This window comes from Chelonoidis abingdonii, chromosome 2 (assembly GCF_003597395.2).
Source record: "Chelonoidis abingdonii isolate Lonesome George chromosome 2, CheloAbing_2.0, whole genome shotgun sequence".
Classification (NCBI taxonomy): domain Eukaryota; kingdom Metazoa; phylum Chordata; order Testudines; family Testudinidae; genus Chelonoidis; species Chelonoidis abingdonii.
The window spans coordinates 95,893,599-95,913,674 of NC_133770.1; the positions used below are offsets into that span (position 1 = coordinate 95,893,599).

The 20,076-nt window shown below is 43.4% G+C and overlaps 1 protein-coding gene across 1 annotated transcript in view; it reads right to left on the reverse strand.

Moving 5' to 3' along the window:
• ELMO1 (engulfment and cell motility 1) overlaps positions 1-20,076 on the reverse strand; it is a 472,781-nt gene that overhangs the window by 360,264 nt on the left and 92,441 nt on the right. Inside the window, exons 3-4 of the mRNA XM_032785439.2 lie at positions 4,288-4,328; positions 820-892 (exon numbers count right to left, since the gene is read on the reverse strand). Of these exons, the coding sequence (XP_032641330.1) occupies positions 820-892; positions 4,288-4,328 (114 nt within the window). The remainder of the gene's footprint in view (positions 1-819; positions 893-4,287; positions 4,329-20,076) is intronic.

The following is a 20,076-nucleotide window of genomic DNA, read 5'->3' on the forward strand; positions in this document are numbered from 1 at the left end:
GGAGCCTTGGCACAGCGCCTGGGGGGGGCAGGGGCTTTGGATGGCATGCCGCTTGTGGGGCAGGGCTTCGGGTGGTGTGACGCTCAGGAGGTGGGGCTTCGGGCGGCACAACGCTCGGGGGGTGGGGCTTCGGGCAGGGCAGCCTGGGGCACCCAGAGGGGTGGGGGCTTGGCGCGGCACTCAGAGGGGGAGCGGGGGCTTAGAGCAGCACGGCGCTTGGAGGGGGGTGGAGCCTTGGCACAGCGCCTGGGGGGGGCAGGGGCTGGGCGCGGCTATCAGAGGGAGAGCAGAGGCTTTGGGTGGCGTGACGCTCGAGGGGCGGGGCTTCAGGCAGCGCAACGCTCGGGAAGGTAGGGCGGGGCGGTGCTCTTCTTTTTTGCTTGGGGCGGCAAAAAAGTTAGAGCTAGCCCTGCCTCTAAATCTGAAGCGCTATCATTTTTATTTTTTCACCGATTTTAGTGGCAGTGAAGTAGCCCTAAATCTGAACAGAATTTGCTGCAATTAATCGCTCTCAGAAATACTATTTAATTAAGAAATCATTTCAGTACATTGACCATCTTTGCCTAATGGGAAGCTTCACTAAAAAAGCACTCAGATATTTCAATTACACTCCTGTATGTAGAATTATGTTATGACAGTGTTTCCAGCCAGAGTTTAGATGATGCAAGCCTGACCCATTACAACCTGGTTGGTCCAAGTACTCCAAAATCAAAATTTAAAATTAAAATTTTCCTCTAAATTAGCTTCAAAACCAGCCTGTTAGTGCAAGAACATTTGAAACAGAATATGCAAAAAAGTCATGTCAAGTGGTTTACCTACCTTTTCTGTGATATAGAAATTGGAACTATCAGCATGTTGCAGTGCATAATACTCATGGTTCACCAGAGACCACCTTAAAAATATGAAAATATATGAATAAGAAAATGAGAGAGAAAAAAAGAAGCTTTATTACTGCTGTTTAACATTATCAACAATCAAGTGGCCATCTGTCTCACATACTGTCCTATCTATAGATTTCAACATGTCCACTCAACAATGAGAAAAAACAATCATACATCCAAGGAGAAGAGAGAAAAGTACAAAACACCCACAACTGCTTTAATGGAATATTGTTCCCTTTCTTCTCTCCTTCCCCTGACAATTTGAAATGGAGAGCCCTCAGCTTGACCATTGAGCGATAGAAACAATGCAATAATATATTCTTTCAAATCCCAAGGTTTAAAACACAAAAATAAATCTTCTGAACACCTTCCATTACATTAATATCAACGTCCATATAAAGCATTTTATGAAAACAAAATTACTTTATTACAGATAAATCCTAAATGGTAGTTACATCATAGTCAAAAATCGAACAAACAAAAATTCCAGAACAGCCCCATCCTATCAACACTACTACGTGTAGTTTCCACTATAACAAGTAGGATGGACTGAACTCATTACAACAGATACATGCCTATAACATCAGGCCATTATGCTGGAAAACTCTCTGGGCAGGGAGCTTGTCTTGGTGACTCCTACAGCACCAGGCATACAGATGCTCCTTAACAAATAAAAAAACAGTACTACAAAAATCTATATGCCTTTTACTATATTTTAGCTGTAGTTTCATTAACTGTAAACTAGTTTCTGTCCTGTGTCACTAGTTAAAAATTATTAGAAGAGCATTTTTTGCAAACATTAAACATGCTGTTTAAATATTACAATATGACAGTTTCTTCTTATTATTATAACAGATTATGTTTAACATTTCACTTCTATGCTGCTTGTTCCACCGATTAGGTATTCGCACAACAGCCACCAGGCTTAGAAACACAATTCACAGTTTACGCTTCTTGATTTGTGAACTGAAAGAGATGCTCAATAAAGTGGTTGCACTCTACAGTTAAAACTCATCTCGAAAACCCGGACATAAGGGGTGTGTAGGTTTTGTCATGGCTTTCTGCACAGAAATGAGTTTTACCCCTTAATAAAGCACAAGTTAAAGCACTTTTTAATCTTCCCGGTACACAGTTTTCAGACTGAATTTAGCTGGCCAGTGGATTTTGCAAATTCTAAGGGCATGACTACACTTGCATATGTAGAGTGCTGAGAGTTAAACCAGCCTTCGGAGACGGCAGCAGGGAAAACGCTGTAGTGTGTTTACACTGTCAGCTGCAAGCGCACTGGCATGGCCACATTAGTAGCTCTTGCAACGCTCCAAAGAGCAGTGCAATGTGGTAGCTATCCCAGTGTGCAAGTGCCTGCAGCGTGCTTTTCAAATGGGCAGGGGGGGGATATGACAGGGAGTGTATTGTGTGTATGTGGGGGGAGAGAAGGTGTGTTTTGGGGCGCTGACACTATATCAGCATGCTGTCTTGTAAGTTCAGAAGCAGCAGACCCTCTTCCCTTCCCCCTCATCACACACACTCACAACAGCAGCATTCCACACTAATGGCTTGCTTTGTCTCAGAGCAGAGAAGCATGCTGGCTGTCAGAAATGGAGCTTTGAAAGGGGATATCCGCATGCCTGCAGCCGATTTCAATACAATGAGAAGAGTGGCCACTTGACTTCAGGGGATTATTGGACATTTCCAGAGGCCAATCACAGCACAGTAATGCAACACCTTGTCAACACTGACACCCAGGCGTTTCAGCCAGGGTGCAGCAAGCTTTATGCTTCTTGTGGAGGTGGATTAGCAGGAGCGCTCCAGCTGCAGAGTCCAGGCACTCTACATGCCCTCCTAGTGTGGACACATCGGGAGTTAGGGCACCCGGGGCTGCTTTAATGCACTCTAACTTGCAAGTGTAGCCAAGTCCTAAGTCTGAAGATAAAACCTTTTTTAAATCAATTTCAGAATTTAGGAAAGTCATCACTAGGGATATTTTATTTATCTTGCAGAAAATCTGTACGTCTGCTATTCATTTTATGCAGTGTTGTAGCTGCGTCAATCCTAGGCTATTAGAGACACAAAGTGGGTGATCTTTTATTGGACCAACTTCTATTGGTGAGAGAAACAAGCTTTTGTGCTTACACAGAGCTCTTCTTTAGGTCTGGAAAACAAGGTTCCCCAAAGCTTGCTCCCTCACCAACAGAAGTTGGTTCATTAAACGTATGGCTACACTCACAGTTTACAGGGCTGCAACTTTCGCGCTCAGGGATATGAAAAAACACCCCCCTGAGCGCAGCAAGATACAGCGCTGTAAAGCGTCAGTGTAATCAGGATGGCAGGACGCTACACCGGTAAAGGATGTGGTTTACGTGCAGCGCTGGGAGAGCTCTCTCCCAGCGCTGCCACTCCGACCACACTCACACTTCAAAGCGCTGCCATGGCAGCGCTTTGAAATTCCAAGTGTAGCCATACCCTAAGGGTATGGCTACACTTACAGCCGTACAGCGCTGGGAGTTACAGCTGTCTTCGTACAGCTGTGTAGGGAAAGCGCTGCAGTGTGGCCACACTGACAGCTACCAGTGCTGCAGTGTGGCCACATTTGCAGCATTTGCAGCGCTGTTGGGAGTGGTGCATTGTGGACAGCTATCCCAGCGTTCAAGTGGCTGCAACGTGCTTTTCAAAAGGCGGGGTGGAGTGTGACAGGGAGCGTGGGGGAGACAGAGAGAGTGGATTTTTGGAGCTGACACTGTGTCAGCTCCCTGTCTTGCAAGTTCTAAGGACTGGAAGATACACAGCACCTACCTTCAATCATTTTAAAAGTTTCGACCCCTTCCCCCACCCGTCTTATTCACTAAATGCAAATTATGCACTCCGAAATAGCCTTCAGACCACATAAGCAGCTGCTCAACATGGACTCCCCCACCCCCTCCACCATGTGGCTTCTCTCCTCAAGCAAACAGCTATGAACATTCCAAAGCAATTCCCCTGCCTGACTCCGCTCGCTCGCTCGAGCAAACAGCAGTGGTGTTTGTTTTTTAAATAAGCAGCGCTGGGGTGCCCGGAGTTGAGCCACTCTTCCGGTTTGTTGTGAACAGGCATTCTGGGATACCTCCTAATACCCTGGAGGCCAATTACAGCGCTTTTGGTGGTCACACTTGACGAGGAGCACTGCATCACCAGCGCTGCAATCGTTACACCCCAAGCAGACCAGGTGTACAGCCAGCGCTGCAGCCAGGGAGTTGCAGCGCTGGCTGTGCCTTGCAAGTGTGGACACAGAGTAAGTTGCAGCGCTGTAAACCCACCACCAGCGCTGCAACTCTCCAGTGTAGCCATGGCCTAAGAGACATTACCACAGCAACCATTTCTCTCTGTTATTTATTTTAAGAATCAAAGGAAACATAGTATCAGAACTTACCCGTCACAAACTTCTTTTATTATTGCAGACAAAGGTTTTTTCTGATTAAAAAAAGAAGGCAAATTCACTGTTAGAACATCACATCAGAGCAATTAAACATATTAATTATTTCACTAGTTCAGTTCAATAATGCAAGCTAGTAGTACTCAGTTTTGCTTACTTTTTAATATTCAGCTTGATAACATTAAGAATTTTTGGGGTGTTCCAGGCAGCAAATTACAAAAACATTATTGCTACACATTAGTGTGATGACAGCTAATCGTAAATAGTTATGACAAAAAGATCAAGGTACATTTTGCCACCTTTACTCCTACAGCATCAACCACGCTTGTGTGGGGCTGCGGAAAATGAAGAGGTCTTCTCTGGACACTGTATCTCATGGCCTAGCAAAAGCAGAACGTTCAGATTTCAGCATGAGCATTTTTCAGGAACAATGCATGAAGCAAGCAGTAAACAGTTTGATATTTTTTAAGCTGCGTTTGTTCCTTCCAGATATCAGCTATGTGTGATGGCAAAACTACATTTTGATTAGGAAATTCAGAGAACAGAACATAATGTTTTCTGCAATTCTCCCTCCTGAATACATATTGCTTTCCTCCAATAAACATCCACTGAAAAGCAGTAAGATTCCAGTTGTGTTAACTCTGCTTTGTTGTAAATATGCAACACAACCATTTTGTGAGTTGCCACATAGCTGACTACAGAGGGTTTTGTTTCTTCAAATCCCAAAATAGAAGGAACACTGTCTAGTATGGAAATGTTGCAACACCCTGAATGACGTTATAAACGTAGCACATGTGTTTTCCTAGGAAACAGTATTGTCTGGAAGAAATTAAGTCTTTGTCACTTGGAGAAAGGGGACACAACTCATTTCTAGAACACTACCATTCCGCACCTCCTCATTACTGGCTGGCTGAACAGAGTACCGTGTCAGCTGCTGCTTCTGAAAAAAAGATTATGGGTAAAATTTTCAAAAGCACCCAAGAGACTTAACAGCATAAGTCCCACATACTTTCAATGATTTATGATATGTCTACAATACCAATTTTTTTCTGACACAACTTACATGAGCATAAAGCCACTGCAGTTAGTATTTTGCTTGTGCATGCGCATACTTCACTCCCTGTGTCAGCACTGCACATACTCACCAGGAGCGCTTGTGTTAATGGACAGTGCAGGGCAACTCACCATCATCCAATGCACTGTCTTTTGGGAAGTTTTATGGTGGGGAGAAATTAGTTGTGCAGGGGTACTGGGACCAGTTACCATCATGCAACTTTCTCCACCCCATAATGCCATCTCTATCCCATAATTTTCATACTTAATTTGAAAATCCCTCAAACCCAAGTGGGACGTGTCACTTTCCACCATCTCTAGTAGAATCATGGAGCCTGCACTATTGGTCTGAATGTTGCAAGCACAGGATGCACAATCCTCGAGTACTTGCAGAGCCACAAGAAGAGCCGCGAGGAACATGATCATTTCCTGAAGGGGAGATTGCTGGAGGACAATTCAAGGTTGTTGGTGACGTTCACAGAGCAGCTGCAAATGGCAGAGTGCTGCTTCTAGGCTCGAGAAATGAGCACTGACTGGTGGGATTGCATTGTAATGCCGGTTTGGGACGAGCATGGTTGCAGAACATTTGGACGTGCAAGGCAACATACCCGGATCTGAGTGCTGCTCTTGCCCCAGACCTCCAGCACAGGAACACCAGAATGAGAGCTTCACTAAATAGTGGAGAAGCAAGTGGTGATTGCACTATGGAAACTTCCAAATCCGGAAGTCAGTGGGAAATCATTTTGGAAATGGAAAATCCATTGTGGAGGCCATTGTCATGTAAGTATACAAGACCATTAATCATTTCCTGCTACAAAGGACTGTGACTTTCAGCAACATGCAGGACATAGTGGATGAATTTGCACCTATGGGACTCCCGAACTGCAGTGGAGGAATAGATGTCATGCATATCCCTATTTTGGCACCAGACCACCTTGCCACAGCGAACATCAACAGAAATGGCTGTTTTCCTATGGTTATGCAAGCACTGGTGGATCGCTGGGTGTGCTTCACTAACATCAACATTGGCTGGTCAGGGAAGGTGCATGATGCTCACACCTTTAAGAATATCGGACTGTTCAAAAAGCTGCAAGCAGGGACTTTCTTTCCATACCGGCGGGTTACCACTGGCAACGTTAAAATGCCAGTAGTGATTGCAGGGGACCCAGCCTACCCCTTATTCCCCTGGTTCATGAAGCTATTACCAGCCACCTCGATAGCACAAAGGAAAGATTCATATACTGGCTCAGAAGGTGCAGAATGACAGTTGAATGTGCTGTTTGCAGATTGAAGGGATGCTGGCATTGTTTACTCACAAAAATATCCCAGTGGTTATAGCTGTCTTCTGCGTTCTGCATAGTAACTGTGAAGCAAAAGGGGAAAAGTTTCTGCTGGGGTGGAAGTGGAGGGGCTCTCTGCTGAGTTTTAGCGGCCAGACACAAGGGCTTTCAGAAAAGCTCAACATGGAGCAGCACAACTCAGAGAGGCTTTGAAAGAACACTTTAACAGCAAGCCACAGGTATGCATTGTGGAGTATTGTGCTCTACCTGCAGTGTGGGGGCCTGTTAGGAACGGTGCTTGGTGTACATCTATGAATAGAACACTGGCAATGCACCTATTAATTCTGTGGTGCTTGCTGTCCATTTATGATTATTACACTGTGTTTGTCACAGAGCCTCCGAATTGTGTCACACTGTATCGTAACAAGTCAGTGGGTGCTTTCACTACTGCCAGTCACTCAGCAGCATATGTTGTGAACTAATAAAGATGCATTATTTTCCAAGCAATAGTTTAATTGAGTAACGAAAACATTTAAAAAAAATTCTGTGCAACTGTAACTCCGACAGACCCCGGTCATCAGCGGGCTGGATCGAACCTGGAACCTCTGGAGCTTAGTGCATGAGTCTCTACAGCAGGGGTAGGCAACCTATGGCACATGTGCTGAAAGCGGCACGCAAGCTGATTTTCAGTGGCACTCACAGTGCCCGGATCCTGGCCACCGGTCTGGGGAGCTCTGCATTTTAATTTCATTTTAAATGAAACTTCTAAACATTTTGAAAACTTATTTCCTTTACGTAGAACAATAGTTTAATTATATATGATAGACTTCTAGAAAGAGACCTTCTAAAAAGGCTAAAATGTATTACTGGAATGCAAAACCTTAAATTAGAGTGAATAAATGAAGACTCGTCACAGCACTTCTAAAAAGTTGCTGATCCCTGCTCTACAGCATGAAACTAAAAGCCAGCTGGCTGTTAGCTAAGGCTGTAGGGCAGACTCATTTTATATCTCTGTCTAAGTGGTCTCAGTGCCACTAGATGGGACAGAACACCACACCTAGAAGGTGTGTGGGTTACACAAGTTAAAAGCAAATACATTACAATTTTAATAAATTTATAAAACAGAGCTTAAGGAAGGGGAAGGAACATTCATATCCATTTTTAACTACACATCATATGTGGTTCCCACAGTTCAATGTGTGTGAAGATGTGGTTGTCTTTAATGTCCGCCAGCGTGCAGTGGTAGAGGTAGGGATGCGGCCCCAGATTCTGTGTTCAAAGTTGGGGGGGGGTGTGTAGGGAGATGCTGTACTGTAGTTCTCCATGAACTGCAAAGGGAGGCAAGCCTGTGACTGTTGAGCCTCTAGGTTCACATGAGTCTGCAGCATCTGCATTTGCTGCTGAAGAAGTCCCATTATGTCTTGGTGCATCTTCCTCTCCTCTTCCTGATGGGACTCCTGGGCCTTTCTCTCTAGAGTCTGCAATATTCACTCTCCAGGCCCCCTGTTCACAATCTGATGCAGCACTGGCTTGCAGGATCTCATTGAACATGTCAGCTCAAACCCTCTTTTTTTCTCCTCCTTATCTGGGTCAGGTGTTTAACGGGTGTGGAGGGGGAACCCCTCAAGGCCACAATGGCAACAGCTACAGATAAAGCACACAGAGTTAACACTGTCAATATAATCCCAATGGAAAGGGACAATTAAGATTCAGAACTTCCTTCCCTTGCTCCCCTAAAGTTTTAAACAAGACATGCTTATTGACAGTTCTTTGGACTGCTTCTCCATAGCACTACTCTCAGCACCAGCCATGGTGAGTATGGCCTGTCAGGGGTGGGGGAAATGAGGAGGGAGTTGGTCAACTGCATGAAATTATGAGTATATGGCAATGGCACTGAATACTGGCACCATTTTCCACAAGCAATGGTGAATTTAGTTGGTATCTCACTCCTGAGGGTAACAAAGGTGCAGAGAGCACAGCTGCTGGTAGTATCTCAAAACCAACTAGGACCCATATGTCGTTAGCCTATTTATTTCAATGTTGCTTGCTGAAGTTACCATTGATTGGCATGGGAAAGTGTCCTGCTGCGGAGGAAGAAATAAGGTTGTCATCCCTAGGATCCTTCAGGAGAGGACTGCAAAGCACCTCCGTGAAAGTTGCACGATATCTCTCAGGAGGACTCAAGGGACATCCCTGTGTATGTAAACAGTCTGCTCCACATGGCCTTTCTACCTAACTCTACAAGGAATGAAAAGCAAGTAACTCTATCTCTCTTTGTTGTACCACTACCTCTTCTAGTACAAGTAAATGAATGAAAAGTCACTAGATGTGTCCTGTTAAGTTGGGGGTGCAATCAAACTTCACTGCAATGAAAAATACATTTACACACTTACCCAAGGTTCCTTCCCTGCATCAGGCTCAGCCATGCTCGAATGCCGGGATTGAATGGACTGTGGTGGAGTCTCAAACAGGTCCTGGCTTGTGGCATAACTGGACCCCCTAGTCACATGCCCTCTGTCTACTCCTCTTCCTCCTCCTCACTGTTTACGCCAGGGGCCTGTGACTTGGGCTCCTCAGAGGTATCCACAGTGGACTGCGGCGTGGTGATAGTTTCTCTGCCAAGTATGGCATGCAGCTCTTCGTACAAGTGGCAGGTCTGTGGCTCGGCACTGGATCGACTGTTTGCCTCCCTGGCCTTCTGATATGCCTGTCGCAGTTCCTCCACTTTCATGCAGCACTGCTGCTGGTCCTTCTCCTTCATCCCCTGTGTAATCTGCTCACAGAAGTCCACATTTCTATGACTGGTCCATAGCTGTGCTTGTACAGCCTCTTCTCCTCACAGGCTCAGGAGATCCAATATCTCCTGTCTATTCCAGGCTGGAGCATGTCTGGAGTTGACATGGTCAGCTGGGCAGTTGCACATAACAGTGGAGACCTGCTAGGTGTGCTCACCAAGCTAGACAATCAGGAAAAGTCATTTAAAAAATTCATATGGTTTTAAATGGTGGGGCAGGAAAGGAAGCTTCCAGGCTCCGTGACCGCTTGGCAGTGAAGTTCACAGGTGTGACCAAAGAGGTCACTGTTGAGCATTGGGAGACAGTTTCTCTAGGACAGTTAGGGTTGACATAGATATCGCAGTGTCTACATCCACACTGTGTTGACCTCAAAACATTGACCATGGCTCAACACTTCTTGAGGAGTTGGTGTTAGTACCTCAGAGTAATGCAGAGTTTATATCAGTGGGAAATAAATTTAAGTGTAGACACATGCACAACCAGGTTGACACAAGGTGATTTACGTCGATCTAACTTTGTAGTGTAGACCAGGCCTTAGGCTTCTATACATCTAAAAACTTGTCTACACACAAAAGTTTTATTAGTATAGTTGAAGCAGTACAGCCCCTAGTGTGGTCTATATTGATATAACAATGTCCACCTTAAAATTTAGGTCAACAAAGCTAGGTCAGTCAGGAGTGTGAAAAATCCTCACCCTTGAACACTGCAGCTATGCTGAGGAGCAGGTCAATGGAAAAATGCTTCCATCTGCCTCACTACTATCACTCAGAGAGGTGGTATTCCCACACCAACAGAGAAACCCCTTTTATTAGCATAGGCTGTGTCTACAATACAGGGTTATGCCTACGTAGCTACACTGGAATAGTCTCTGTAGTCATGCCCATAGTTTTGCCTGTCTGGGAAGGGGAATAAGCAACGCCAGTGTGAAAGTAGAATGAATTAGATTGTAAAAGTAGAATGGATTAAAGAAATGCTGTATGTTCTTTAAGCAGGAATGAGGAATGTTGAAATAAAGTTGTCAGGAAGAGAAACATTAACATATGGAACAATGGGTCCACTTAAGCTAATGGTGGGACATTAGCGAGAGATCGGTAAGAGTTAATAAGGAAATAAGATATGTGTGTCGAGCCCCAGGTAAACATAGCAGTTCTGTTCCCTTTGTTATCTTGTTAAGTTCCCACCCTTTTTATCTGTAGAAATAAAGTAGTTTAAGCCTTGCATGGCACTCTCACATTATCGGAGTGTATTAGCAGAGTGCTTTGCTAATAAAACAGAGTGGTCTGACAAATTGACACCAGCCTAAGGCCATGGCTACACTGGCGATTTACAGCGCTGCAACTTTCGGGCTCAGGGGTGTGAAAAACACCCCCCCCCCCAAGTGCTGCAAGATACAGCACTGTAAAGCCTCAGTGTAATCAGTGCCGCAGCGCTGGGAGCGCGGCTCCCAGTGCTGCAAGCTACACCTGTAGAGGATGTGGAGTACGCGCAGGGGTGGGAGAGCTCTCTCCCAGTACTGGCGCTGTGACCACACTCACACGCTTTGAAGTTTCAAGTGTAGCCATAGCCTAAGGTGCCTTTATATCAGTACAGCTGCGTTCACACTAGGATCAGGGGGTGGTCATGTTAGTCAGTATCCACAAAAACAACAAGGAGTCCGGTGGCACCTTAAAGACTAAGAGATTTATTTGGGCATAAGTTTTTGTGGTTAAAAAACCTATTTCTTCAGATGCACACTAAGAGTTGCAGTCAGATAACTATTTCAGTTTTGTTTTGTTTTTTTAAAAAGACCCATAAATGAAATAGTTATACCAGTACAAATAACATCCGTAGACCAGGCCAAAGCCACTTTTGAAAATGGGGCTTTTGCCTTTGAAAGTTTTGCCCTACCAGGTTTCATCTGCCCCTCCCACTATCTCAAACAGTCAACTAAGGGCACAGGACTTTACATATGCGATGTACTCTCTTATTCCTCCATGAATTAATCTAGTTCTTTTTTGAACCCTGTTATAGTCTTGGCCTTCACAACAGCCTCTGGCAAAGAGATCCACAGGTTGACTGTGCGATGTCTGAGAAAATACTTCCTTTTATTTGTTTTAAACCTGCTGCCTATTAATTTCATTTGTTGACCTCTAATTTTTGTGTTATGACAAGGATTAAGTAACACTTCCATATTTACTTTTTCCACATCAGTCATGATTTTATACATCTCAATCACAGCCCCCTTAGTTGTCTCTTTTCCAAGCTAAAAAGTCCCAGTTTTATTAATCTATAATTTCTATAATAATATCTGTAATATAATCTATAATATCTATTAATTTCTCTATATTGTGTCATAGTCACTTGGTTATATGAAATAATTTGATACTTGAAACTCAGCACTTAAGAAAATAAAGGGGCAACAAGAACTTTAAGTAGTGGTTAAAAAGGAAGGCACGACAACCTAAAATTTAAAAAGTTGAAACAAACCGCCCTTCAGGCTTCTGTCACAGTGGGGGAAGGAGCATTACTATAGCACTGAAATCACTCAGTGGAACTTAGTTAACCATAATGAATCAATAAATGGGACCCTTCTGGGACACAAATTTTATCTTTTGATTTAGCCACTATCTAGCATCTACAGTAATTTGATACGTACTAGTAAAAGGGGCTTTACAAATTAACAACTTTACAATAAATACTATTGAGATCCTAATTATCTTGACATCCTTCCCCTGAGGTGCCTTCCCTATGAATAACTCTGTGGACAAAATTCCTTTCCCCATTTCATACTATAGACTGTGACCAGTGCAAATGTTCACAGCTGTAAGCAATAGGTTGTTTAAAAACATGTGACAGCTGCCACAACTCCCTCTGTGAAATTGCTTCAGTAGAGTTACATAATTCATGGCTGCAGAGAAGACTTTGGCAGACAACACATCAAAAGTGTCATGCAAATACTACAACGCACACTGCACAGAAGACATTCCTCTACTAACAAAAGAGTTATTTTCTTTGAAATGACAGATGGGTTAGCGACTAACTTCACTGTTCTCTCCCAAGAACTCCTTAATGTCAAGATTCCTCTGGAGCCTTGCTATTCAGTGCTGTATGAAGAATCTCTATGTTTGGACCAACGTTTACAGGACAGTATTATTTAATTTATGTAGAATACTTTGTGATAGACAACAAACAGAAGCTATCTTATTTTTAACCATGAAAGAGAAGATAAAAAGCTCCTCTTCTCTCTCCAGAATCAATCCATTCCCCAGGCTATTCTAGTGTAACAGTTTGCTAGTCTAGCTGCAAATATTTACCTGATGTCAATAAGGGGATCATTGTTGGTTTTTTTTTTTTTGATTATTTTTATCCCAACTTGCGTCCAGAATCAGTTTTACTATATTCAAATACAACTTTTATTGGACTTACAGTTCTGAAAACCAAATGCATTGCAGGAGTGGGGGCAGGTTTAACCACCCCTTACAAGGACATTGCCCAAATTCTGACTTTTCTGTAGTAGGAGCAAAAATTTGTATCACTGTTCGGTTCATTTTAGCTTTTGGCTTCATGAGTGTCTGTAGGGATATGTTAGCTCACACATGTAACAAACCTAATATAAACAAGGCAAGCTGTAGTTTTAACATGTTTTAACTTGTTGAGGACAACTTTCATCCCTTTTCCCCAAGGCTCTACACCAGTGTTTCCCAAACTTGGGATGTCCCTTGTTTAGGGAAAGCCCCGGCGGGCTGGGCCGGGCCAGTTTGTTTACCTGCCATGTCCGCAGGTCCGACTGATCATGGTTCCCATTGGCCGCGGTTCACCGCTCCAGGCCAATGGGAGCTACAGAAACCGGCACCCTCAGCCCGCGCCACTTCCTGCATCTCCCATTGGCCTGGAGCGGCGAACCGCAGCCAGTGGGAGCTGCAATTGGCTGGACCTGCAGACACGGCAGGTAAACAAACTGTCCCGGCCCGCCAAGGGCTTTCCCTAAACAAGCGGCGTCCCAAGTTTGAGAAACACTGCTCTATACCAACCAGCTTACATATGGAAACTACAAATGTCTTGTATATGCTATAATTTTAACACCTTGTTTAACATGTTAGGAGAAAAGGTGTCTTTTAAACATCCACACAGCCTACATTGCTGGTTCAAACCCAATACATGGCAGTGATTGGAAGTTAGTCTCTAATGGCTGGTGATTTATGTATTATTAGACAGGGATTTAGGCACTAAAAAAAAAACACACCGAACAAAACCACCCCCATAACTGGCATTTTTGCACACTCTCAGCAGAAAAGCTAAGGCTTTGTCTTCAGTGCATAGTTGCCCCAGGTGATTGCTACGTGTGTCTGAGCACCCGAGTTTGCCAAACCAAGGTATGGGCATTCCTACGAAAAACCCATACTGTGCCCTCACTAGTTCTGCACTTGCTCACGCATGGGAGGGTGGGGGTGGGGATATCCCATAGTCCTTTGTAACTGAGAAGTTCTAGGATACTCTCTCAGTCAATTTGGTCAATTGCAGGAGAACCTGTCTGTCCTTCAGGAGGAAGTGTGGGAAGGCATCAAAGGACTATCAGCTCTTGAATGATTTAGCCTGCACCTCATTACAAAGAGGGCAGGTTCCAGCCACAGTTAAACCAAACTCCAGGCTCTAACCCAAACTCCCAGCAGGGCTTAAAGCAACTCCAAAACCGGGCCCATAGGTTTTTCTGGTTGGACAGTATGGGGATTAAAGGTTTAAACCCAGGTAAGAGCCTGGGTTAATTGTGCAGTGAAGACATAGCCTCAATTGGACAGATATAGCATCCACAAATAGGTTTCCACTCAGGCCAACGCTGAACTACACCTCTCTTCTACAGTTCAACGTGAGCTCATTTGTATCACTTTTGCCCTTGTTGTCTTTGTTCTTGGGATAGACTAGGGATTCGGTTTTCCTGGCTGACACCATTCAGCACAAAAAGCAAAGGAAAGCCTAACACCACTCTCCTGTTAAGTAATACTGAAGCCTATCCCAGGGAAACAGCAGACGCCACACATCTGGTTAAGAAAAGACATCACAAAAACAGGAAAACATAGTTCACTGTTGATCTCTACATCAGTTGCAAAATAAAATCTCAAGATGGTGAATACAGCATTCTGTTAATTATGAATACTGCTCCTTCTAACAAATCTTTTCCTATTTAAGACATTTTTGGTTACTGTAATGCAGGAAAGACTTATTCTACCTCATTCCCATTAAAACAAGCTCCACACATTACTGTCACATAACTGGAACTATAGATACAGAGGTCTAGTACTTTGGCGACTGGGACTCAGGGGACCTGGGTCTTCAATCATCTGCTTTGCTACAAACTTCCTACGAGACGCTGAGCAAGTCTGTACCTCAGTGCCTCATACATAAAATGAGGACAAAAAGTACTTCACTCTTCACAGGGGTCTCACTCAGATACTACAGTAATGGAGGCAATATGTACCTGAGATAGATATTTGAAGGAACAGAGCACATTTCCTCTTGCCCAGGGGTTCTCAAACTGGGGATCGAGAACCCTGAGGGGTTTGCAAGATTATTTCATGGAAGGTCGTGAGCTGTCAGCCTCCACCCCAAACTCCGCTTTGCCTCCAGCATTTATAATAGTGTTTAATATATTTTAAAGTGTTTTTAATTTGGAGGGGAGGGTCACACTCAGAGACTTGCTATGTGAAAGAGAGCACCAGTACAAAGGTTTGAGAACCACTGCTCTTGCCTTTCATTCTGGCCTGTAATTCAGCCAGCTTCCCATATCCCGCTGAAAAATGCACTGTCCACTTCTTTATCTCTGCTTCACTAGAAATGAGCATCACCTCCAGATCATCTGCATTAGAGTGGTGAAGAAGACATCAAATCTCATCCTTCTCTCCAGAAGCTAAACATATTACCAAAACAAAACACTCAAACACAGAAGGATGAACTCCTTGCTCCAAATCTTGATCTCCTATCAGGCCACAAAATGCCCTCACTGGCTTCTCAAGCACCCTGCTGTCACGAACATAAGGGATGACAGGGAAAACATTTATAATACCTAAGTAAGGTATATGTGAGTGAGTTATAGCACTAGTCTCCCTATTACATAAGAATGCACTACAGAATTATACTGTAGTTAGTTACAAATGCTGCTTTAATAATTACAAAGCGGTGAAGAAAAACTCAGCTCTTCACATCTCCACTGTACAGGGCAACATGCCTCTGAACATTGTAACAACCATGCGACTAGGACTGTGTTGCTGAAATTCTGGTAACTTACAATGGGAAAAGAGCCTGTATGTGACTGTAATTTAAAAAACAATTGTTATTCTCTTTAGTAATAGGATTCTAAAAGTCCTGGAGAGGGGTTATAATTGAATTATAAAGTGCTTGTGGATGTTCCAGCTGGCCAGAATGTGAATGAGACACCTCGTAGTTAATTCAGCCACACATACATCCCCAGGAATCTCATCACTATGCAAAAACTCTTCTCTTAAATATAGTAGATGCTTAACTTTTAAAGGAGGCTCCTGCTGCTTCTAAAAGAAAACCGTACCAGCGTGTCTGTGTCCAGCAGCTTCTAGTTATGTCCATCCCTTATCTAAAAGTGCAGTGTCATCACCTGATATGTTGCAAATGTGAGGGTTATGCTGCAAGTTTTCAGTGGAAATTGTGGTGCCAACAAACTCTCAGCCATCATTTTGCCTTCGTTCTTCTGAAAAATTAATCAGTGTGTGCTGCTGTAAGATTGCTTGTGTAGCGGTGTTATGCTGACAGAAGAGAGCTCTCCCGTCGACATAATAAAACCAGCTCAACGAACAGCAGTAGCTACATCAGCATGAGACAGCGCTGTGCACACAAGTGCTTATGGTGGCAAAACTTATGTCGGTCGGGGAGGAGGCGTGTTTTTTCACACCCCGAGCGACAAAAATTTTCCTAACATAAGTGCTAGTGTAGACATGGTCTTAAAAAGCATCCCTGGGTATTGCCTATGCCGCTGATTTTGAAGGAAGGGCATTAGTATGGAAGCAATGCTTTATCATGGACAGAAAGGGACACTTCTATGAGTGAGGGCTCCCTCCCAGGCCCACTATTGTAATAGTGCAACAGGGTTTGCATACATATGGTTCTTTCTAGGATGTAAGGCTGAGAACAAGAGCCTTCAGCACTGCACCATGTACACTATTAAGTTCTATTTAGTAGCAGAAGTATCCTATTACTGCACATCCTGCTAAGTTAATTATTACAGTGCTTGATTATAGCTAAACAGCCCTGCCAGAGGGCTGTGGCTGGGGAAAGGCTGACTGGGGAAGCAGCCACAGCTTTAGGCCACGCCCCAGTCAGGCCACAGTTGGGCCTATAAAAGGGCTGTGAGCCAGGAGCTAAAAAGAATACTCTTTCTCTCTCTAGCTTTTGGGAGGGAAGGACCTGGCTGCCTGGGAGTGGAGCAGGGTACCTGAGGTGGAGCAGTACTGGGGCAGGGCAGAGGGAGCTGGGGAGCTCCAGCCTAGCAAAACCTCAGGCTGCAAGCTGAGTTAAGGGCCCACAAGGGTACTAGGGCTGCAGGGGGTGGCCCAGGAATAGGCAGAGGCAGCTGGTCCAACTCCCCTTGCCGCTGAGCAGTTTACAGACTGCAGTCTGCCCCAGTGAGCAAGAGCTAGATGGAGATTGGCAGTAGCCATGGAGGTAAGGTAGGGATAGGGGGTTGGGGGCTCCCCTTGGAGGGGAGACCCAGAGCAAGGGGGTACTGTGGAGGACAGAACCTCTGGGCAAAGGGCACCAGAGTCTCAGAAGGACACGGGGCCAGCGGCAGGCGAGACACCAGCCTGCAGAGGGCGCTCTGGAATGCGCTAATTCCTGAGACGACCAGCAGGAGGCGCCACACCGGTGAGTCTTCGCTCTGCCACATAGCTCTTTAATTTTAAATGCCATGCTGTCTTACTGCAGCTCACCTCTACTACTGTTGCCCCCTACTCCATTAACTTCTGCCTTCTCTCCCTATTTAACATAGTAAACAAAGGGGTTATGTTTGTCAGTGAAGAGGTCCCAGCCATGCACCACTGGAAGTTAGTTCACAGCCAATCAGAATGCGGTTAGAAAATCTGCAGCCAGACCCTCATAAAATTTAATACTTCTCTGTAATGTTACTCTTATCCAGAATGGCTCTCTGCCACCACAGCTCTTCTAGCTCTAACCACTACAGCCCCACTAGAAGAAAGGAAATATTTTTCATCACCCATTGTAATTACACAGTGATTGATTCCTGATGTTAACTATACTGTACATTCATGCACTGAATTATATCTTGCATATTAAAGTATCTGGACCACCCTTTCCAAAAGGTTTTGTTGTACCATGGCTATGTTCCAGAAAAAAGAAAAGAAAAAGGCTTAATATAAATAAAATAATTGTTGCATTAAGTGAAAGAGACATACAATTTCCTTATGAGTGCCACTAACAATCCCTTTCTCGTATTTAAACGACAAGATTTTATAAGTGTTTATTTTCAGTATATATGCTGTTTATTGCATTTCATTAAGGTTTGACAATGAAACTCCACTGGCTAGTTTCCACTTTATCATCAGTTTCATTTTCTGTTGTGTAAAATAAAAAAAGTCACTGAATTGAAAAAAAAAAAATCACTTAAATCATTAAAACATTTATAATCTGTGTTTACAATCTAAGGGCCAGACTTGAGATGGTGTAAATTGAAATAGTGCCAATGACTTCAGTGAGCTGGTTTTAATGGAGCTGTGCCGACTTATACCGACTAAGGATTTGACCCTAAATTGGTGGCCTAAAATTACTTAAGAGTCTCCTTGGAAAAATATCTCAATTGTCACTTTGATTGTGAAGAAGTACAATACAGCAACTCCAGACATCTCAGAAAGAATGAAAATCCATTGACGTTGTGTTCTGCCACATTTATCAGCAATACTAGCCAAAAAATAAAGCTCAAAACTCAGGAAACGATTGTGAAAAGTTGAGCTTGTTGACTAGGAAATCAAGGCTTAGAGAAGGCATTAATAAAAAGCAATACATATAGTTCCTGTAATGTGATTCATTACACTGTGTCATTAAGAAAACCTCACTTGACAGTGGTCTTGTCGCTTTTTCCAATTTTTGAGATACGTGAAACTAAATGTTTTTTATTCAGGTTTCCTACTCATATGATTACAAATGTAAAATATTTTATCTGGATTAACTTCAAGAAGTAAAAAGGGATTCTCCAAGTTTATACCAGTGTAACCGAGAGCTGAATTTGTCTCCCTATTTAAAACATAATAAACTATTTATCAATCTGATTAATAATAGTGCAAACCCACACTGGTAGCTTGTCAATGACAGTTCTGGAGAGCTTTGTAATGCCAGTGGTTTACCAAGTTAGGAAGGAAGATTTCACTTGTCTTCTACAGTGAAGTATTTAAGAAAAAAACAAAAAACCTTCACTCATGACAATGAGAGCGAGGTAACACTATCTGCTAAGCAAAAGTATTCAAACAATTTTCCGTCCTTTTTTCCATATTTTGGGCCATATTCTGATGTGTTCATTGGTGTTGCAGATTTGCTTTGATGTATCTAGCCAGTGATACACATTCCTTCTTTTATTTGAGTGTAATAAAAATTATATTATCAAAATGATATTTCATACATTGTACCCATCACCTGTGCACGTTCTCAGTGCTGCCCACGATTGCTTAGTTTAAGACTCACTCATACCAAAATGTGAGAAATCAGATATTTCCCATTACTACGTTTTAGAGAAGAGTTAAGTGATCTAAATCTTCTTTCACTTTTGGGATACAATGTTTAGAAGCGGTGGAGTGGGGGAAGAGCTGAGCAGGGAGGGAGACAGTAAAACCCTGTCATAGCCTCCTACTCAGATTTGAACCTTAGCGTTCATAAACTGAGAAGCTAGCAGAACCCTCTAAGCTTAATTACCAGCTTAGATTGATATCGCTGCACCAGACAGGAATCAATGCTGTCTCACTCTGGTCTCCCCAAAACTTCCCTGGGAAACCCCAAGACTCAGATGCCTGAGTCTCACAAACAAAGGGAAATAACCCACTTCCTCTGCTCTTTACTTCCTCCAGATTTTCCCGCCCTGGCTATACTAGGAGATTCCCTGCTTCATCCTTGAAACACAAACAAGAGGACAATTTCCCTTCCCCTCCTTCTTTTCCTCTCCCTCTTTCCTGAGAGAGACTGTAATCCTGGCACAGAGATTCCTACCCCTTGCCATAACTAGAAAAAGAAAGTCAACAAGTTTTAAAAAAGAAAGCTTATATAAAAGAAAGAAAGACAAAAAATATCCTGTATCGAAGTGACAATACAGGGTCAATTGCTTAAAAGAAAAATATGAATAAACAGCCGTATTCAAAAAGAAATACAATTTAAACATTCCAGCAACTACACACATGTAAATACAAAACAAAACATATAAAAGCCTATTGTTTTGCTACCTTTGTACTTACAACTGGGAAACAGAAGATTTAGAAAGGCTGGAGATAGATCCTCTCATAGCTGAGAGCAACAGAAGAGACAAAGACCCAAGACAAAAAACACCCACAAATTCCCTCCCTTAAGCTTTGAAAAATCCGGTTTCCTGATTGGTCCTCTTGTCAGGTGTTTGGTTCTCTTTGTTAACCCTTTACAGGTTAAAGAAACATTAACCCTTA